General features: G+C 40.8%; 1 protein-coding gene across 1 annotated transcript in view; it reads left to right on the top strand.

Annotated features, from left to right (window-relative positions):
* Window positions 1–23,379, top strand: part of LOC122788763 (outer dynein arm protein 1-like) — a 683,950-nt gene that overhangs the window by 113,617 nt on the left and 546,954 nt on the right. The window contains exon 3 of the mRNA XM_044055657.1: window positions 10,851–10,950. Within this exon, the coding sequence (XP_043911592.1) occupies window positions 10,851–10,950 (100 nt within the window). The remainder of the gene's footprint in view (window positions 1–10,850; window positions 10,951–23,379) is intronic.

The raw sequence follows: 23,379 nt of genomic DNA, 5'->3' as shown, positions 1-23,379 counted from the left end.
CCCCTACTGTAAATTTGATCTGGGACACTCCTCCCAGTCTAGTGTCATTAGTTCATTCTACCTAATACAGAGAGCACATCTGAGAAGGCCTTCTGTTCCTCCTTTCTCCCTTTCAAAAAAAAAAAAATGCCAGATTCTCCTTGTGTTCTGACTGTGCTTCTCAAACATTTTGGAAATAGAGTATATTTTAGAGCATTTATTATAAATGTATTTACCTTAATATTGCTACAACTCAAGTGCTCTAGTTTGCACTGCATCTGAATTGTTTGTGTTTTAGCTGCTTTTCTCTATATAGAGACTTATCTGTATATGTAGACTAACTACTTATTCTGCTGTATTACTGCCTCTTAAATCATTTTTCAGTTGTACACTTGCCTTGCTTCATTTAAAAAGTTTTAAATTGCTACTTTTGTAGAATTTTAATTGCATTTACTGTTTAGGACTATGCACTCAAATGAGTTTGCCTTTTCTATGTTTATTTACTGTATTATTGCATTGTTTAGCCTGTTTTAACAAAAAAAAATGCCATCTTGTTTGCTCGTATCCCACCTTTCCTAGCCAGTCCAGATCCCAGGCTTTGCTTGTCTCAGGACTTTATTTTCTGTGTTCAGAGCTATCCAGACCTTGCTGTGGTAGAGGGAAGTCCTACTGTTTAACAGTGGGGGTGGTTAGCATTGTACTGCCTATCTAACGCTAGAGGAGTGGTTTCCAGCTCTAAAATTGTAATTTTATTAGCCTTTTTGGATTGATTTCTATCCCTTTCAACTTTCTGGCTTAACGCGTGTGTTTGCACATTTTTCACATCGTGCAGCACCGCAAGGATACAGTTTAAACTATTCCAGGTGCTAGAAAGTCTGCTCTTCAACTTTTCCATTAGAACTAGCTGGTTTCTCAGTAGTAGCACTAAAATCTGAACCCCTGTGACTAGCACTTGCTCTAGTACCTGCTAGAAAGCACTAGGGAACCTTAAACTGATACAAGCACTCAACTCTGCTTGTCAATAAGGAGAAATTAATTGTAGGCACTAAGCAGCCTAAAATTGCAAAGTACCTTGCAAAGGTAAGGGAAAACAGCTCTTATACTTTACAAAAAAAGCACCTAAACAGGCATGTCCAAGGGTCTGCTTCCACTGATTTCTCCTGTCCACCTGGTGAATCTGGGCATACTGGGGCAATGTGGCAACTGCCTCATGTACACAGACAACCCTCTCCTACCACCCAACACTACAACCTGCGAGAGATGCACTTACATAGCCAATCTGGAAGCAAAGCTCTCTCCAGCCAAGATTGTGCTAGAAAGTCAAGAGGAGAAGGTTAACACCTACACTACACCTCAAGCAACTCATAGCCCTTCAAAACCCATGCCATCACCACCCACACATAGCAACACTAAACCCACATATGCGGAGGCCCTTAACATTAACCTGCCCAAGCAACAAGGACCTACGAAGCTCAAATGCAAACAAACACCAGTCACAACCAAAGTGACACATAGCTCACAGCACCAATGTGCCACCCAACAGCCCCTAAGGCAAGACAATGTACCCAACACTTTAGTCATAGGTGACTTTTTAGTCAGGCACACTGATGTCCCACTCACCAGGCTGAACAAGGAGACAATTACAGTCGGCTGCCTGTTGGGTGCCAGGATCCACCACATAACTCATGCACTCGTCACTACACAACAAGTATAAATATGACTCTGTCATTGTCCATGCTGGAGTGAATGACTTGGGACATACCTCCCTGGGCTGCATGAAAAGAGACATGGAAGAGCTCTCGGATCATGTGGCCCAGGCAGGAATGACCCTAGCCCTGAGTAGCATCCTACCTTCACCCAGAATGATACCACAGTGTAAGGACAAAATGATAGACTTCAATTGGGTAAGCTTCTGGTGTCATTCAAAGGGGATCTAGTATCTGTCTGCCCGGGAAGACATGATCAACAAACCACAATGCTTTCCCAGAGATGGTCTGTACCTGTCACCCCTGGGATTCAGGTTACTGGCTAAAGTTCTTGCCATCCCTATAGTGCCTTTTTTAGGCAAGGTTCAAAGGACAAAACCACCGCCATAACAGATACAAGCATGCAAAATCTGAAGGTAATGCTACTCAATGCTAGAAGTCTAAACCTCAAAATGCACTCTCTCGAGGCACTCCTAAAAATGGAGAACATAGATATCTGTGCAGTAACTGAGACCTGGTTCAAGGCTCCAGAGAGCACCCCTGCAATACCAGGCTACAACTCTTACCACACTTTTCGGCCACAAAACCAAGACCGAAACACTAAAGGTGAAGGAGTGTCCATATTCACCAAGGATATTCACACCTTCAGGTTAGTTGCCCAATACAATGCATCTGAAATTCTCCAGGTGCAACTAACACTAGGTAAGACTGCAATCCAAATTGTAGCTTGCTGAAGATCCCCCACCATGCCCCAAGATTCTCACTGCACCTTTCTAAACATTCTGGAAAATATTAAGATACAACTAAACACCCTAATACTGGGTGATTTCAATTATCCTGCCATTAACTGGGAAAACTACTCGGGTACCAACTCCTTTTCCCAACGGTTCTTGGAATTCATAAATTCCAATGCCCTGGATCAACTAATCCATTGTCCCACCAGGGGCTCCACTATCCTAGACCTGGTCATTACCAACATGGGAGATAAATGCTCCACACCAGTGGTCACTCCCTCATTGGTCAGGTCTTCTCATAAGCAAATCACCCTTGACATCCACATCCCACCCCACCCCCAAGTAACGAAGTCTCCTTAAAAAACTTATCCAAAGCCAACTTCATGCTACTGAAGTCAGAAGTGACAAAGTTCATGACACCCATGCAGATGGGATCTGAAAGTTCGACTGCAGAATCCTACATTAAGGCACTGTACGAGCACATCCACTCATGCATGAATCATGCCATCCCAAATAGAACCAAGATGCTGTCCTCCAAAAAAAGGAAGCCAATCTGGTGGTCCCCTGCTATAAACAAACTATACAACAGAAGGAAGAAACTGTTGCAGAAAAGAGGAAAATCCTAGGATGCAAAAAACTCCCTCACCAGCCTCAGTAGGAAGCTGAGATCCCTCATAAAATCCTCAAAAGCTAGTTACGAAAATAAAATTGCCAAAGATTCCAAAGATGACAAAAAGGCATTTTATAGTTATTTCAAGAATCTAAATGGCAATGCTCAGATCTGCTCTGAGCTTCAACAGAATGGCATTAAATATACTGATCCCAAGGAGATTGCCAATATCCTGGCAGATCGATTTAGTGCCAACTTTACCCCCTAAAGGGCCCATCTCAATACCAAAAGATTGCCAAATTCTGGTAATCATGGCCACACAGGTAGAAACCGCACTCTCCAAAGCTAAGAATACAACATCCATGGGACCAGATGATATCCCAGGCTGTGTACTTAATGAACTGCAAAATGAACTGGGAACTCACCTAAGTGTCATATTTAATCATAGCCTCACCTCAGGCTTCGTGCCCACTGAGTGGCACACCGCTACAGTTATTCCACTCCACAAGGGGGGATCCACCTTGGATCCCGGGAACTACCGTTCCATCAGTCTGATGATCATGGAATTTATAAACAAAGACATTGGCAACTTTCAAACACTGGACCCCACCCAGTTTGGGCTTGTGAAGGGCCGATCTGGTCTCCTGAACCTGATTGAGGGTAAGGCAGTCCACACAGCTTATCTGAACCTCGCCAAGGCCTTCGACACCATCCCCCACTCTGGAATCCTAGATAAACTTACTAAGCTGGGCATAAATCCCTACATCACTCGATGGGTTGCCAACTGGCTTACTGACAGAACCCAGACTGTAAAAGTAGCTGACTCCAAATCCAGCTCCAGACAAGTGACAATTGGAGTACCTCAGGGTTCAGTCCTGGGACCGCTCTTGTTTGGCATCTACTTCTCTGAAGTACAGGTGAACACTAAGGGACTCTGGCTAACAAAGTTTGCAGATGACTGCAAACTGGGAGCCATTATTGAATCCCCAAATGATGTGGCTATTCTACAAAAGGGCCTTACAGAAACAGATGCCTGGTGCCAGAGCCATGGGCTCAAGCTTAATGCCAAGAAATGTATAGTTATCCCCTTTGGAAAAAAACATGTACCCATGAATTACCACATAGGTGGCAATACACTAAACATCAAAAGTGAGATGAGAGACATAGGGACACAAGTGGACAGTGGTCTCACTTTCGATAACCACATCGCCACAACAGTCAGGAAATCTTTCTATGTGGCACACCTCTTCAGTAAGGGCTTTTCATCCAGAAAAAAGGAGGTCATTGTCCCACTGTACTCATCCCTCATTAGACCCATTATAGAGTATAATGCCCCGTTTGGCATGTACCTCACAAGACATCTGCAACAGCTGTAAAGGCCACCGAAATACCTCACTAAAAGAATCACAGGCCTAAAGCAGATGCCATATGCTGACAGTCTTAAAAAAAAAAAAAAAAAAAAAACTCCAGCTATACTCTGTGACATATCGTCTACTCAGAGGCGAGCTCTGCTTAACATACAAGGCCATGTCATACCCTGAGCTGTTGGACATGCTCCACTTAAACAAATCCCAATCCCTCAGAACCACATGCTCCAGGGATCTAAACCTTGTCATCACAATGAACAAAACATGCTGGAGGGATAGGTTCCTGACCCAGAGACTGCCCATACTCTGGAATCGACTGCCCATACACGTCAAGCAGAGTGCCTCCTTGGCCCTCTTCAAAAGGAACCTTGATGATTGGATGGGAGATAGGAAATTCACCCCGGGGATCATGTCAGTCGCCCTGCTAGACAGGGGTCCAGAGAAGTAAATATTGTGGTCAGAAAAATCCATGGAATTGTTATGGCTAGGCTAGTATAGGCCTTAGGGCCGATAGCCTACTACCAACCTATGAAAAGACCTATGAGGAGGTTTCCAGAAATTAACTGAATATTGTTTATAGGAACATTAATTTAGTCCTTAACCAAATGGTATTAAATGACCAACTGACACATCAGGAACATCTATTTTTGACCGTGACACAGACAAAAATCCCGACTATATTTGGGATTCCCAAAGTGCATAAAAATATTCAACCCCCCGCGTCCTATTGTGGACGCTTCTGGGTCTATCACCTTCCCTATTGCTAAGTTTTTAGACCATCATTTGAAGAATTCCCTGGTGTGCTATGATTATATTTACAGAGACTCGTGGGATTTTTTTTTATCTAAAATTAGGCACGAGGTTTACTCTGATTTAATCTTGGTTACGATTGACGTTTGTGACTTCTTTTCTGTTATCCTGCATGAAGACGGGATGGATTTGTTTTTTGAATTTTTGTGTCAGAATGCTGCCTTTTTCTACTAAGGCCAACACTATGAGAGAATTGATGGAGTTAGTTTTATAAAACTTTTTCAACTTTGAAAATCAGCTATTTAGGCAAGTGAAGGGTGTAGCAATGGGGGCCGGGTGTGGCCCTGTATTTGCTAACATTGTGTTGGCACACTGAAGAGATTGAATGTTTTTTCCTCTAGATTTAAGAACAGTTGGGTACTGTACGGGAGATTTCTGGATGACCATTATTTTCTGGAATGATGGGGGTGACCCAATTGATGGAATTCTTTGAATATATTAGTACTAAAACTCACTATTTAAGATTCACAATGGAATTTGATTTGGACAAGATTAATTATCTAGACGTGATGATTTATAAAGATAGGATGGAAAACAGATTTGTTTCTACCCTGTTTCATAAACCCACATATTATAACACATTATTACATTTTGAGAGCCGTCACTGGCTTCTCCAAAAGACAGCCTTAGTCAAGGGGCAATGTGTCCAACTAGCCAGCATGGTTTCAGATGAGGATATGTTCTTCGATCAGTGTATGGTATTGAATGAGATACTGTCTAAAAGGAGTTACCCCAATAGTTTTGTTAACATATTTTGATGAGGTTAAACAGAGTCAAGGGACATACAAACCACTCTTGGGGATTACAGATGGGATTTGTGAAGGGAGTTCAAACATAGGAAGAAAGGAAATGAGTTGTGGAATACGACTTGCATTATTCCTTACAACCAGGATTTTTATCCCATTTGTAAAATTCTTAATAGCAACTGGGACCTATTTAGAACAAAGTCAGACTATTTATTTACAAGTAGTTGATAAATCAAAAGTAGTTTATAGGAAGGAAAACCGTTTCAAACAGATGTTAGTGAACTGGGGGGATGTATAAGAAAGTGAAAATGTTTGTGTGGATCTCACACCCAGTGTGAGAACATACTAGTGTGTAATAGTATTAGAATCAAAGGAAATTATCATACCACATAAGTTTTGTTTTTCCAAGGTGGTGGTCTATATTGCTAAATGTCAGATATGTGATGGATTTTACACAGGAAAAACTAAAAGGGCTTTGAAAGATAGGATATATCAGCATATGTATGAAATCAAGAAAATGGGCTGTAATGATGCCTTTTATAAATATATTTTGAAGAACAAAGGTCACTTTTTAGGTTTTGTGCCATTGACCACTGTGATCTTGGTCCTGGGGGGGACATAATGATGATTTTTTTTTTTTTAGAATATTTAGAGTTTCAATGGATTTTGCAAACCAATGCCATGACCCCCCCATTTGAATGAATGTTTCCCCGAGTACTATTTTAAAATTGAAAGCGAGCTTCTTCATGTGAAAAATGTTTTTTTATGGGGGTTTGGGATGATGGAATGAATGGAGATAGGTTTATTAACTAATGAAAATCAACAAAAGTTTTTTTATTTGTTACGGTGTATTCATTTTATAAGATTTTTTTATACATTCACGTTTTCATTGTTATGGTTTTAGCAATTTGCTAAAAATAATGTAGGTTGTTAGAGTGGTTTAATAGTAATACAAATCTGTTGTTTATAGGAAAGGGTTAAATTATACCTTGGTAGGTGATTAAGGTGCAGTTCTTAATTTGGATTGTGATTAGATGGATGGATTTGTACATGTGATTTTTTTTTATGTATACATATTTGCTTTTTTGGCCTGTAATAGTATTCTGATGAAGTTCACTATACCGGGATGAAAGTGCTAAATGTGTCATTAAAAGTTTGTGATGTGTTACCGCGGTCCCCTTAATTTGTTTTTATTACAGGTCATCCTTTATTCATATATTTTAACGTTCTTGGTTTCTGAAAGGTGGGCTAATAATTCGATAGGTCTTGAATTTGCATTTGTCTACCATTGTACCTACTATACCTGTTTTCTCATGGTCTGTGACATTCTGCTATTTCTGTGATGTTTTTCTTGTATGCATTTTCCTGTGCACTTTACCGCTTCACGTTCACTTGTCAATCATGGACAATGGTCATCAATCTGCTAATGTCATCACATTCAGGGTCAGCGATGCTTCTTGGCTGGAGGTATGAGATAATGATGTGAGGGGAGACAAAGCAGTAAAATAAATCCTGATTTAAAGGTCCCTCAGAATTTTTTGAACCCTGTTATTCTGTGAGGAAATTTGGTATTTTTCGGCAAATACCAGATAGTTGTCAGATGTATTTGCCCAGTTTTCTCTCTTCCAGAGGTCTTGCTATGTCGTACATAATCTTCCGTTGCCTTCAGTCTCCTGAGATACTCTGGGTTTCTGTTCATTTTCATGCATTGCCAGCTCAATCCATTCTTCTATCCTTCTACTGTTTTATTTGTCTAAACTTCAGCTGTCCTACCTGCCTAAGACAAAAGTGATTTTTGTATAATGCCAATAATCCTGCTTCATCTGCTGTCATTTTTAATGGAAGGATAAATAAAATTACTGTTAGTATTTCTTTCTCAATAAGTGTACGGGACCACTGCCTTTTATCCTTGGCTTTTAGTGTGGTCACAGGCTCATGTCTCAAGCCATCATGAGTCCGATACCCCACTAATAAACTAGTTAATATCCATATGGGTGTCCACAAGTTGATAAATCAAAAGTAGTTTATAGGAAGGAAAACCGTTTCAAACAGATGTTAGTGAACTGGGGGGATGTATAAGAAAGTGAAAATGTTTGTGTGGATCTCACACCCAGTGTGAGAACATACTAGTGTGTAATAGTATTAGAATCAAAGGAAATTATCATACCACATAAGTTTTGTTTTTCCAAGGTGGTGGTCTATATTGCTAAATGTCAGCTATGTGATGGATTTTACACAGGAAAAACTAAAAGGGCTTTGAAAGATAGGATATATCAGCATATGTATGAAATCAAGAAAATGGGCTGTAATGATGCCCTTTATAAATATATTTTGAAGAACAAAGGTCACTTTTTAGGTTTTGTGCCATTGACCACTGTGATCTTGGTCCTGGGGGGGACATAATGATGATTTTTTTTTTTTTAGAATATTTAGAGTTTCAATGGATTTTGCAAACCAATGCCATGACCCCCCCATTTGAATGAATGTTTCCCCGAGTACTATTTTAAAATTGAAAGCGAGCTTCTTCATGTGAAAAATGTTTTTTTATGGGGGTTTGGGATGATGGAATGAATGGAGATAGGTTTATTAACTAATGAAAATCAACAAAAGTTTTTTTATTTGTTAGGGTGTATTCATTTTATAAGATTTTTTATACATTCACGTTTTCATTGTTATGGTTTTAGCAATTTGCTAAAAATAATGTAGGTTGTTAGAGTGGTTTAATAGTAATACAAATCTGTTGTTTATAGGAAAGGGTTAAATTATACCTTGGTAGGTGATTAAGGTGCAGTTCTTAATTTGGATTGTGATTAGATGGATGGATTTGTACATGTGATTTTTTTTTATGTATACATATTTGCTTTTTTGGCCTGTAATAGTATTCTGATGAAGTTCACTATACCGGGATGAAAGTGCTAAATGTGTCATTAAAAGTTTGTGATGTGTTACCGTGGTCCCCTTAATTTGTTTTATTACAGGTCATCCTTTATTCATATATTTTAACGTTCTTGGTTTCTGAAAGGTGGGCTAATAATTCGATAGGTCTTGAATTTGCATTTGTCTACCATTGTACCTACTATACCTGTTTTCTCATGGTCTGTGACATTCTGCTATTTCTGTGATGTTTTTCTTGTATGCATTTTCCTGTGCACTTTACCGCTTCACGTTCACTTGTCAATCATGGACAATGGTCATCAATCTGCTAATGTCATCACATTCAGGGTCAGCGATGCTTCTTGGCTGGAGGTATGAGATAATGATGTGAGGGGAGACAAAGCAGTAAAATAAATCCTGATTTAAAGGTCCCTCAGAATTTTTTGAACCCTGTTATTCTGTGAGGAAATTTGGTATTTTTCGGCAAATACCAGATAGTTGTCAGATGTATTTGCCCAGTTTTCTCTCTTCCAGAGGTCTTGCTATGTCGTACATAATCTTCCGTTGCCTTCAGTCTCCTGAGATACTCTGGGTTTCTGTTCATTTTCATGCATTGCCAGCTCAATCCATTCTTCTATCCTTCTACTGTTTTATTTGTCTAAACTTCAGCTGTCCTACCTGCCTAAGACAAAAGTGATTTTTGTATAATGCCAATAATCCTGCTTCATCTGCTGTCATTTTTAATGGAAGGATAAATAAAATTACTGTTAGTATTTCTTTCTCAATAAGTGTACGGGACCACTGCCTTTTATCCTTGGCTTTTAGTGTGGTCACAGGCTCATGTCTCAAGCCATCATGAGCCCGATACCCCACTAATAAACTAGTTAATATCCATATGGGTGTCAGACTATATGCTCCTTTTGTAAGAAGCTTGAATAGCCAATGATGTTTATTCCATACTCGTATAATCCTACGTAGCAGGTTTTGGACTCAGTAGGGGAGATTTCTATCAAAGAAAGGATCTAATATGACTATGAACTTCTACAGATTACGTGTTGGATTGAGATCCTAGAGGTGCTAAATAGTTCATCCGAAATGAGAATATTATGATATGCTACTGAAAGACAGGGGGTAAATTTTCAACTTTTATATATTTTATTGAAAAACAGCAATATCAGAGAATTTATCCTTTCCTCCACAGTACAGATAACTGGGAGTTTATCATATTAGGTATTTAGGTTCAGAGGCCACAGTTAAAAATGATTACTCTTACAATTCCATTCAATGAGCATACTTTCAACTACATTTTTAGGGTGAAAATGCACTCTGTGAATGTCTGCCATTTTCATGTTCTGGAGCCAGAAATTGTGGGTTTATCTTGGTTATGTCTCCAGTATATTCATTATTAACACTTCAGCTTTTTTATGTGGGCTTTGCCTATGGACAGCAAACATAACATATCTGATTCAGTGGCTAACATATTACAGCTTCATTTTTTATGAAAAAGAATTACAATTCCAAACTGTGTTTAAGCACATCTTTGTACCTTATCCCACTCTGTCTTTAATATGATTCCTTTTATTTTTAAATCTTAGATTTGTCTCAAAAGCAAATAAGTCCATTTATTCTCTTAAATTAATCTAAATTGACGTCTCACTGGTGAGAAGAATGTAATGCTGCCACATCCCAGTCAGTAAATGTCATTAGGAAGCATTTTACCTTGGGAGTGGTGTGAAGGGTTGCATGTAAGAGTCTACCTTTGGTTGTAAAACAAGTTATTGCTGCATCTAGTTTTGACAAAGGTGGAATTAAAGATGTTTCCGTTTCTGTCTCTGCATCTCCATCTGTAAGCAGCCATAGATTTGTTCACAGTCCATATGGGACTTCAGTTGAAAGATCACGTTTAGTGTACATGTAAAATCATGAAATCAAAAATAAATTGCATGTTTAAACTGTTACATTATTAAAAAATATCATAATTTTTGTGATTTAGAAAAATGAACTTATGATTTTTCCCCCTTCAGGCGAGAGTGAGTTGTCCAACTTGCAACATGCATACAGAATCCTTCTAAGAAAAAAACAGACATACGAGAAAGAAACTAAAGAACTCCTTAGGAGGCAGAAGTAGGTATTATTTACACTGCCTTATTCAGTACTATTTTTTAAATTGTAATATTCTACCCACAACTTAACATAATTTATGTGTTTTCTTTCTGTGCTGCATATATTTTTCTGTTTCTTTCCTTCTCTGTGAATGCAGTGGTTGCCTCCTCTTTGCTTATACTACTCATGGACGGACATGGCCACATAGAAAGCAGACTTGCAGAATAAGTAGCCTGTTGCTGTTCTTTGGTATTGATTATGCCACAGTTTACAACAGGAAAAAACATCTGTTGTGTCCTGTGCTGTACTCTTTCTAGGGGGAGAGATGCTCTACTGAAGGTTCTTATGTTTGTCCATTGAAGAAGTCGTCCGGCAAATTCAAAATTTTAACATGTGCGAACCCCTTATGTGGCAGGCGTATGTTCCACTGTGATGAATACTGAACCCATAGTGATTGCCTAGGCAGCAGTCCGTGGCATGACGACTACAATGTGGTGAACCTATAAACCAATAATAGTCAAAGATAAGAAAACGTGTCTTTCCAAATATACCTGCACATACTGATTATGCAAGGTTAATGACAAAATTAATAGTTAAAAGACAAGGCTGCTATCAATATAAATCAATGTGCATGTTTCCTTAGCCTTAAATGTGCTTTATGAAGCACGTACATGAAATTGGCTCCATGCTTTGTAGTAAATTTATTTTCTCAAAGCTGGCATTCATGACTTTATTTTTTTTAACAGTTGCCATGTGCATACCGGTTAAAACCATATCCTTTCTTGCTGGCCTGTGATGGTCTGGCGTTTAATTTTCAAGAATGTGTCAAATATTTGTTAATAGCTATTTTGAATTGCATATGGTTGCCATACAGGTTGAGGTACAAGGTTTCAGCCTGACTTCTGGCCAATGCCTGTATGGAGTTTGTGTCCAGACCCATGTCTGTGTGGTTCCTCCCACCTCCACTTCAAACTTGGTCAAAAATCAAATGGATGTGTGCAGCAGCACAGACACTAGGAGATGATGTGAAGTGGTTGGGGGCTAAGAGCTGTATACACCAACTGCTTTAGGCAATATTCGCTACCTAGGTGGTCACAGACTGTGGAACATGTCAGGGATAGCCACTTGATGTAAACACTGGCTGTAGATAACTTAATCATGTTGATTTTAAAGCCACCAAATATGGGTATGGGCATTTGCTAGTGGTAAGTGGGATGATTTAACCTACCTCAGGGATCGGCACTAATGACGGTGGGAGGGTCTATGTATATGCAGGCCAGAGCTTGCCTGGCATAAAGCCTAGCAGCTCTGGGTCAATAAGCTATTGGCCATCAATCCAAGTGCTTAGTCTTGGTTAATTAGGGTAGCTCAGTTTAGCAAAAGCTGGACGTAAAAGCAATTGGTCTGTGAACCATGAACTATGGATTGACGCAGTGAATGTAGAATCACTGACAGAATGCAGCTTGGATATGGATGACATGATGGTAAGGAGGAGACGGGTCATCCTGTTTATCCAGAAGACAAGGTGGAAGGACAGTGCAGCAAAGCTACTTGGCTTGAGGTCCAGAGCCTCCTGCTTGGGGGGGGGGGGGGGGCAGGCTAGAAATGGTGTGGCTACTGTAGTAAGCGAGTCTCTTGTAAAGACCGAGGGATGCCCATTAGAATTGGCGAGATGTATGGCAATCAGACTCCATTGTAAAGATGAGGTAGTATTTATGAGCTTAGCCTGTGCCCTGCAGTGAAGTTGTAATGGCATGGAAAAGGGTGCATTCAGGCAGCAGTTGCAAGAACTACTACATAAAGCAGAACAACATAAACTGTTGACAGTGGGGGACCTGAATGCTGATCGCACAATTGACAAAATATGAGGTCTGCCTGGATCGATGTGGGTGGAGCAAGAGAAATAAAGTGGCCTCTCCTGACTCTTGTCAGGAAAGTGGCTTGATGAGCAACACAATTCAGTGAGAGAGAGTCACAAGATCACCTAAGAGTGGCCAGCATGCAACTCTAGTAGAACACCCCCCCTACTATTACTAAGGAAAGGGCATTGGGGTAGAATCAGAGATTGCAAAGTCATCCCCAGTGACAGAGTTCTCCCACAGCTTAAACCAGAGGTGGCCATAATCAGATCTAAGCAGTGGTTAGAGAAGGCTCTAAGGTTAAAAGAGACTAGGCTGAAGATCTGGAAGTTGACTGGAGCAAAAACACTGAAGTTCATGAAAGCAGAGTTCTAGTTGATCTGGAAGAAATGGGAATTGGTGGATTTAAAAAACAATGGAGGCATCTCTAAACAGGATGTGTGAAGTCTATAAGAACAGTTATACAGCCAAGCCAGTCATCGAAATAAGGTATGGAAGGAAAATTGGTGATGGAATACAGAAGTCCAGAAAGCTATCAAAGGAAAAAAAAGACTGTAGGAAAAAGATGGACCAACACTTGCAACTACCTTCCTCCTCCCATCCCTCATGTATGGCACTCCATTTACCAATCTCCAACTAGGCGTGCTCTCCAAACTAGAAGCCCGCTACCACAAAATTAGCAAATTCGTTACAAACTCCAAATGTTGGTCTCATCATTGCCACTCACTACTCAAAACCTCATATGGCTAGAACTCCCCAACTACTTTAGATATTCATAACTCACCACTACTCACAAGCTCATCTTCAGACCTTCTGACTGTCCATCCCTAGCCACAGCACTAACACCCTACACTCCCCTCCCCTTGCTCCCTAAGATCAGAGAACCAAAATCTGCTTCAAGTACACAAACCCTCTCATCCCCTAGGCCTACTACTACTATCCTGCACAATAGCCAAACTTTGGAACTCTCTCCCCTCTCACCTATGCAACATACCCAACCATAATAACTTCAAAAGCCAGCTCTTCATATATATATCCTCCAAATGGGAATGTCCCTCACATGCTCCTTACCTAAAGTACTTCCTCAACCAGCTGTCTTCCTACCCCCTTCTTTGTTCTCTTAAACAAATGCCCTCTAGTTTAACCTGATGCATTGATTTAAATAATATACATTAAGTAACATAATGTAACCTTACATATATGTAAATATAATATAATGTATGTTCTTGTGGAGCTTTTCTCCCCGGGCCTCCACTGAAAATGGGCCAACTTGACCCAGTGGACTATCCCAGTCAACAAATGCAAATAAATAAATAATCGGTTCCAATTTAGATTGAGATAAAGCAGAACCAGCATAAATGTTTGCAGTAAGACGGATGATGGTGAAGAAGCTAGAGATGAGGGGAGTCCAGTAGTCCATTCCTAGGCTTGTAGAAAGCATAGGACACCAGTCCCAAGAAAGCTGATCTAGACAAGTCCTGTGATGGTTTGAATTCATGGAAATATTGGTAGAATTAGTGCAGGTAATGTAGTACGACCCACTGACCAGTATGAACTGTGTTCAGACTCACTGAAGGGTACTCTGTGGGATGGTGGTGTGTGTATTAGGGTCCACCTTTTGAGCTTGCTGCTGTTCATACTGGACTACATTATCAAACAGTTTGGAGTGGAGTGATGAGCAATGGAATGCCAAACTGAAGGCATATGGGATGAAACCAAGTACAGTTATGTCCATTCTCATGACAACCAATTGGTGAACTCAGAAGAAGGGAAAGTAGTGGAACAGATTAACAACTTTTATGCTGGGAGGAGTGGTTGAGATGAAAGGAAGCCTTTGATACCATTCCCCACTGAGGAATCCTAAAAAACCTCACTAAGCTAGGCATCAACCCCAATATCAGTAGGTGGGTTGCAAACTGGCTCACAGATGGAACCCACAATGTGAAAGTAGCTGACTCCAAGTCAGACTGCCGACCAGTTACAAGTGTAGTCCCACAGGGTTCGGTCCTGGGTCCTCTCCTGTTTGGTATCCACTTCTCTGAAGTCCAGGCCAAAACGAAGGGACTCTGCCTGACACAGTTCACAGATGATTGCAAGTTGGGTGCCATAATTAACTCCCCAAGTGATGGATGACATCCTACAGAAAGGCCTCACTGAGACCAACGACTGGTGTGTATGGCCTTAAGCTCAGTGCCAAAAAATGTGTCATCATCCCCTTTGGGAAAAACCCAGTTCCCATGAATTACCACATCGATGATAGTCCACTGAATACTGAAGGCGTTATAAGAGATCTGGGAACACAGGTTGACAGCAACCTCTTTTGACCACCACATTGCCACTGTGGTCAAAGTCCTTCTATGTGGCACATCTCATTACTAAGGGTTTTGCATCCAGGAAGAAAGAGGGCATTGTCTCCTTCTACTCTTCCCTCATTAAGCCAATCATCGTGTACAATGCCCTATTTGGCATGTAGCTCACTAGATACCTGCAACAACTGGAGGGGCAGCAAAAGTACCTCACAAAGAGGATCCTAGGCCTTAAACACTTGTCCTATATGCAGAGACTAAAAAAACTCCAACTATTTTCTGTCTCGTATCGCCTACTTAGAGGCGATCTCTGGTTGACTTACAAAACCATGTCTAACCCAGCTCTGTTAGAAATGCTACATGTAAAGAAATCACAATCCATCCGCACCACATGCTCCAGAGACTTTAACCTCATTACCACAACACCACAACAGAACATGCTGGAGGAACAGGTTCATAACCCGAAGGTTGCCCATGCTATGGAATAGACTTCCCATACATGTCAAGCGGAGTGCCTCACTGGCCCTCTTCAAGAGAAATTGATGAGTAGATGGGAAATAGAAAATTCACCCCAGCGATCACTCCAGTGACTGTACTTGACAGACACTGGGAACTAAGGTCAAGTGGCATGATGCCAACGTAATCCTATGGGCTAGGCTTGTAAAGGCTCCTGGTCCATTAGCCTAGTACACCGGTAGCATTGTCGCCTCACAGTAAGACGCTGTCCGGTTCGATTCTCAGCTAGAGTGTCTTCTGCGTGGAGACATGCGTGATTGGGCGTACCTTCGTTGAAGGTTGTGCATCAGGGCTGGTAACTTGGCACGTAAAAATCAACTACCAATCATTAGCGGACCGGAGTTCTGCTGTGGCGACCCCTAACTGGGAAAAGCCGAAAGGCACAACAACAACCTATGTAGTGAAAAGGTCAAAACTAGAATCTGAAGGGCTGCAGTCAGCTGGCACAGTGTGTCAGGGCTAGTGCATGACAGAAGAATGCTAAAGAACCTGAAAAGTGAGGTGCACAAAACTGTTGCATGACCATTACTGCTATGTGGCACAGAAACCTGAGCAGTCAGGGCAGAGCATTTGAGGAAGCCAGAGGTGATGAAGTGCCTGAGAAGGGTGGTAGGATGCAAACTGTGGGACAGATGAAGAAATGAGGACATCAGGGCAGAAGCAAAAGTAGCTCCAATTGCAGAGAATATCAGAGAGCAGATTATGATGGTTTGGGCACACGCAGATTATGATGGTTTGGGCACACGCAGATTATGATGGTTTGGGCACACGCAGATTATGATGGTTTGGGCAAACGTGCAGGAAAGCAAACGATGATTTGATGAAGGAGATTTAAGAGACAGGAAAAAGGCAAGCAAGAGAAAACAAGGATGGACTACATGACAGATGACCTGTAATAGTCAGCCATGGCTTCTGAAGAAAGTAGGAGAGTGGCAAGACACTCTTACCCTATGCAGGAAATGGGGGCAAAGAGGGTTGGTGGTGGTGATTTTCAGCTGGATGAATTAAACCTACAGTTCTTGACCTGCTATTGTCAGCTACATCATGGTAAACATTTCTGTCACTGGTATGTAGCATTTGTTAATAGAAAACTCTTTAAATCCTATTGCGGCCTCCCTCAAGGAATACCTTGCCCTCAAGTCCTTGGGGGGTGGTATGACGTCTCATAATGTAGCATGAACAAGCACTAGGAAATGAATTGAGTGATTCTGAGTCTAAACTTTGTTTCAAATATAGGAAAATTCCCTTTCAATTTTGTTGCAGTTACAAAAACTAAATGGTGTCCGCAACTAGAGCGTATCCTGGACTGTGACTAGAAAGCAAAGGGATTAAGTGAATTTCGCTATAGATCACGATTTACTTAAGTATTCGCATGTGCAGTGCCCAGACTGAAGTTTCAGGGTTAGGGAAGCACAGATCACAAGGAAAATCTGATGCATTTAGAATTACTTTTATTGGCCATTGATGAGGGGAAGGTGGTCCACACAGCCTACCTGGATCTCGCAAAAGCCTTCGATACAATACCCGACTCGGGCATTATAGATAAGCTCACCAGCCTAAATATAAACCCCTATGTCACTAGATGGGTTGCAAACTGGCTCAAGGACAGAACCCACATGGTTAGAATTGCTGGAGCCATGTCAGATTCCAAACCAGTTACAAGTGGCGTCCCACAGTGCTCAGTCCTGGGACCTCTCTTGTTCGGTATATATTTCTCGGAGGTACAGGCCAACACGGAAGAACTGTGGCCGACCAAGTTTGCAGATGACTGCAAACTGAGTGCCATAATAGACTCTCCAGCCGACACAAGCATCCTCCAAAAGGGCCTCATAGAAACAGACAACTGGTGCCAGAGCCATGGCCTCAAGCTAAACGCCAAAAAGTGTATAGTCATCCCCTTTGGAAAAAACAAAGTGCCCACAAATTACCACATAGGTGGTAATCCATTAAGTACAGAAGAAGTAATTAGCGACCTGGGGACCCAAGTTGATAGCAGTCTCTCATTTGACAACCACGTGGCCAAAGTGGTTAGAAAAACATTTTATATAGCCCACCTAATCATGAAGGGATTCACATCTAGATCAGGGGAGGTCATTGTGCCTCTTTACTCATCCCTCATCAGGCCCATAATTGAGTACAATGCCACTTTTGGGATGTACCTTACCAGACACCTGCAGCAACTGGAAAGACCCCAAAAGTACCTCACCAAGAGGATCAAAGGGCTCAAACAGTTGCCATATGCTGCCCGGTTAAAGAAACTCCAGCTCTACTCAGTGGCATACCGCCTGTTCAGGGGCGATCTGTGCCTGACGTATAAAGCCATGTCCAACCTGGAATTAATGGACATGCTGCACCTCAGAAAATCCAAATCCCATCGAGCTACGCTCTCGAGAGACTTGAACCTCAGCACTGAAATAAATAGGACATGCTGGAGGGACAGATTCATAACCCAGAGGCTCCCTTCACTCTGGAATAAAATCCCAGTCCAGGTTAGGCAGAGTCCCTCATTGACTCTGTTCAAGAGGAATCTTGATGAGTGGATGGGAGATTGTAGGTTTAACCCGGGTATCACTTCTGTGTCACTGTTAGACAGCGGCACAGTATACTAACCTCGAAAAAGGGCATAGCAAAATTAATTTAAAATGGGTGGCGAAAGCCAAACACATTCTGGCTAGGCTTATAAATGCCCTCGGGCAGATAGCCTAGTATGAACCTATGAACCTATTGTAGGACTTGATACCGTTTAATTATAGTTAGGAAGATGTTTTAACAGGAATTCCCATTTTACTGTAAAGACCTTAATGGGGGGAGAATTTTTATTACATCTGTGTGATTTATGCATGTTAAATTAATAAACTGTGTTAGCAAGACTACTAGAATGCTTAGTTTAGTTAGTTAATTAAATGATGGTACCAATTCAAAAGGATTTGACAGTTAGGATTAGAAAGTCAGTTTGGTTAGTTTTATGATTTAGATGTCTATATTAAGAGATGCAGTGACTGGAGTAATGCTAATGGGTTAAAAAGGCATTACCTGCTCTCCTGCCAAGTATTCTACTCATATGCCATGTAGGATTTCATTGCAACATACTGAGAGCTCTACCAGTCCAGATTCATATTGTGCTGTCCATAGGGAATAGCAAAACATAAAAATTCCCTCTCCACTGATACAGGTTAGCTGTGCGGAATGACTGCACTTTGCTCAAATTCAAGTAAGGAATGCTGCCTTATTTATTGAATACATTAATTGCCAAATCATCCTAAAAGTTGACCAAGGTGCAAGCAAATGTCTAAGGTCATGTACTTGTTAGGAGAGGTGAATAAACACAGGCATGCAAGCACAATGGATCTGCATATTAGCAGCCCTTGGACAATATATTGACTGTACCTGTGAATATATTACTGTGTACTAAGCAAATTCTGTCTTTTTTTTAAATTGGCATTTATCATACTGCTGTGATCTGGGTCCAGTGATAAGATTGAGAATGCTGGTGTGACAGCATACTGCTGCCAGAGAATGTGCCCTCCAACCCACATTAGCCTTGTGATCTCCATAATTACACCTTCAGAAGTACATAGGTGCATGCTCAGTTACCTATCCAAGCTGTACACTGCTTGCAGTGTAGAGCTCACCAGAGTCTTAATATTGCTATCGCAGCAAGCTTGGACAACCTTCCCCCCCTGCCTTATAGTTTGTGAGCCCACATCAACTGGTTACCGTCATTCTCACCCACCTGGTATCTCCAATGCCCATGTCACTAGCTGACCGCAAGTCATCTGGGCTGCAGTAAGGGCTTTATTCCAATGCACCACTGTTGCAGGTGTGCAGGGGTGTTCTTATTTTCCAAAGAGTACAATACTGTATATATGTATATATATATATATATTTTTTTTTTGGTAAACTTTAAGTCCATGGTCTGGACACCTGTAATTTGTGTGGGTTAGGTCCTCTTGCCAGGATATGAAGACTTAATGCCAGCACCATGTTTTTCAGTCATATGCAAACTTAGTCAGAGGGTCTTGAGGTTAGACCTCCATGAACTACATGTTAAAAAGGAGTGAACCTAATAAGGAACCCTGTAGCTTGCCACTGGTGACTTTCCTTTTAAAGGAAATTGTCACCAACCTTGACTGTGTAGGTTCTGTCTGAGAGGAAGTTAGCTACCAATGGGTTACTTTGGGCTTAATATTCAAGCAGGTCAGCTTCACAATAATGTTGAAGAGTAGGATGGTACCGAAGACATATTAGATCCAGGTAGGCAGGGCGTAGTACCTGTAGCACTGCAGGATGGATAGCCATCTGGCAGTGTAAACCTTGGCTCTAGATGATGGTCACTTGAAGTGACATCCCGGCCCCATGTGCAAAAATGGGGGACAAAGGTATTGTGGAGGTAGTGTGTAGTATTTGATTATCCACATCCTTTATGATCTCAAAGAAGTCTTCCAAATTTAGAACACTGGGCCTACCTTTTACAAAGCCAGATTGGTTCAGGCCAAGGGTTTAGTAACCTACATAATATCAGTAGTCTACAATGTTATTTAAGAGTTTCATAATGAAAATAAAATAATGACTTGCCTGTTAGAAAAGGTGAGGTTGAAGAAGCACACACTTTCCTGTAGTGGCGAGTCCAGAACATAAGGAAATGTAGATGTAACCTACTAGGCCCTTGGAGCTAGTAGGAGACTATCCTTCGTTGATCTGGTATCAGTAATGACCATTGTTTAATGCTGATTGTTTCCACAGAAAAAAGGAATTCCAATCAGGTTTAAAGTGAAATAAAGTAAAATTCCAATTAAATATTGAAGATAAAAGCTTAAATGAAGAAGGAAATGCAGAAGCCTGTTAGTTTTTCAAATGATTCTTTATGAGAGGCAGATGAGCACTGTTTTACAAAAAAGTCACTGTGGCAGCCTGTATTTATTACAAACATTTTGGGCTATATTCAACAATGGTCTGTCCCCATGGATGTGTCTCTTTTAGAGGAGGGCCTGAAAGATTGGCCCTGTTGAGCAGCCATAGCCTGTCTTTTAAAACTTTGAGAACTGAAAAAAACTTTTGGTGCAAAAAAAAAAAAAAAAACATTAACTGCCAGTTTTGAAACACTAAAACATTCACTGTCAGCTCTTGTTCCAAAAACAATTACATAGATATAAAGCGCAACTTAAACCTAGAATTAATGAAAATATAAATAAATACATGAATCATAGGCTTGAACATATAGGGGCTTCTGTGTTAACATGAGAAATCTTCATCAGTGCTTTTGCTGTAAAACTTTGTCAGATCTACCCTTTACTTAACCTAAACCTGAAGGATATCTAGAGAGTGCTAAGTCGACTCCTAGCAGATGTTCAAGAAAATGTTGCTGTACATATGAAGCTAAAGAGTATGGGTTACTGTATGTGTGTGGGGGGGTGTTAGCGGTCTGGTCTGAGGTGGACCCTGGTAAGAGAGAATAAGCAGATTTAACAGAGTTGGAAAATCTAGTCTTCCATTAATCGTAAACAATGAAATGTTTTCTGTGTCAGATGGTCAGCCATTTGTATTCACCAGATTTGCTAGCATGTGATATTAATGCATGCATTTGTGCCTCCTAGTTCAGGTTAACATGAGGCATGATACCAGTTGAATCGAGAACAATAAGGACTTTCAGGGAAACCACATCCATACTTGCTGAATTAAGTGGAACAAGCATTACTGAGGTGGATGCTTGTGAGACTTTGGTGGAGTGGGAACTCCTGGGAACAATGCCCATTTTAAAAGATGGGCTATGATTACTCGGAGGGCCAACCTCTTGGGGCCTTCTCAAAAAGGGACATGCATGGGAATGTCCCCTAATGAGCATGCCCTGGCACGCCACTACATGTTTGCAATAAATACAGGCTGTTAACATTGACTTGTTTGTAAAGCAACACTCATATGCCACTAATAAAGAATGATCTGAAAAAAGAATAGGCTTCTGCATTCACTACTTGTATTCGTTACTTTCTGGATATTTGTGATAAGACTAATTGGTATATTTTTACTGTGGTCACTGGTAAGACCACCCTGGTATAAAAAGCTCCAGTTGGCAATTCTCCAGGCTTTGGTCATTGGAAGGACTAAAACTGAACAGGTTCAGAAGGGAGGAAGTGAGGATAGGATTAGTGTTGCCTTGGAGACAGATGTGTATGACCTATGAAGCAGAAATTCTTGGTTTTACAGATGTAACTTTTCAGAAGTGATTTTTTAGAAGGAGGTAGGATCGGAGTGGTTAGTGGCATAAAAGCAATGGGAGTTGGAAAAAGTTGAACTGAATTTATCTGCGAGTATATTTATGTTTTCAGGGTCATAGGTGGTACCAATAGAGCTCAACATAGTGCATCTAAGATCCCTAATGTAGTTAAAAAGGGGTTTTATGGTTTTCTATGCAGGAGATGTTGATACTGAATTACTTTGTTTGTAGGGACTGAGACCCGAGTTCTTTGGATATTTTAATATTATTTGTTGAATGAGGAGATTTGAGTTTATTCCTTAGTGACACAAGCTTTTTCTTTCGTTCTAGAGTTTGTTGATGCTTTGGTTCCACCACTGGAGTTTTTTTTCTTAAATTTTCAATTTTATCTTGAAGGATGGAGACAGAGGCTGCAATGCAGCAGTTAAGATGGCTGTAAAAGTCTGTGGTAGTGTTTGGTTTAGCTAGGGTTATCTTGGATTTTAAAATATCTTGGGTCATCTGTGAATACTAGAAGATTAGCTGTAGAAAAAAAAATAATCCCTCAATAGAGTAAAATTTGATACCGTCTTGGGCTGAGTTTTTCAATAAAATATAATGCTTTAGTGGTATGATTTGACTATAGAGGGGGAGACATTTGTTCTGGAACACGTTGTTGTATATAACAAGGTCAAGGAGGCTTCAGGCACTAGGAGTTCAAGGTAGTATGTGGATGAGAGAGTTGGTTATTAAAGTTAAGTAGAAGCTGTTCATATTTGCAATTTGCGATGCATGTACGTACGTATGCCAGTTGGTGGATGAGTAGGTAAGATTACACAGGATGATTATGTTGGGTTCAGTATTTAAGGACTGGTAGAGAGAGTGCAGTAGGTAGTGGGCTGAGAAGTAGAAATGTGTGGTCATTTCGTACAGAGGATTAAGGCCGTCATCCTGTGTTTAAGGGCTTGAGCGTCTCGACTTCCATTTTCCAACAATAGGACTCAAAATAAGTAATCTAACCAGATGGTATGGCTCTGTATTGTAATTCCAAGTCTCGTAACGGCGCTGAAATTCCAAAAAGAAGAAAAAAATGGAAAACCAACAAACAGCCTCATCACCCATGCATCCCCTAAAATGTATACTGTATTCCAAGATGGAATACCTTGGAGAGAAGGGAATACTCTGGCAAGTAATCTCAAATGTAATGTATTCAGCCCACATTCTCATTCATTCAGTCTCGCTGTTCTGACACTTGAATGGATGATCCTTGAAAATAGTGTTACCGACCGCGTTCTTGTGTAAAGAGTCTGAAAGCACTTCATATAAATCAGGACTCTACCCCAGTTTGCAGATAGTAATTAATGACTAAAAACTTTATTTTTAATATTTGACTTTCTATCAGTGTTAGTCTGTGACCTGAGCAAGTCCTGTGCAACACTTGTAGCAAATGTATGACTTAAAGTTTGGTGGTGGGTAAGACCCCACAACAGCAAGATGGAAAGAAGCAGCTGTGCCCACCTTTTAATAAGTCTGCAGGTCAATCTCCTGATAAGACAAGAATTCTGTATCTGATGTCAAT

Source organism: Protopterus annectens, chromosome 14.part0 (assembly GCF_019279795.1).
Source record: "Protopterus annectens isolate FY-2018-M chromosome 14.part0, PAN1.0, whole genome shotgun sequence".
NCBI lineage: Eukaryota > Metazoa > Chordata > Ceratodontiformes > Protopteridae > Protopterus > Protopterus annectens.
The sequence above is the reverse complement of the archived record's forward strand: the minus strand, read 5'-3'. Positions and strand labels throughout refer to the sequence as shown.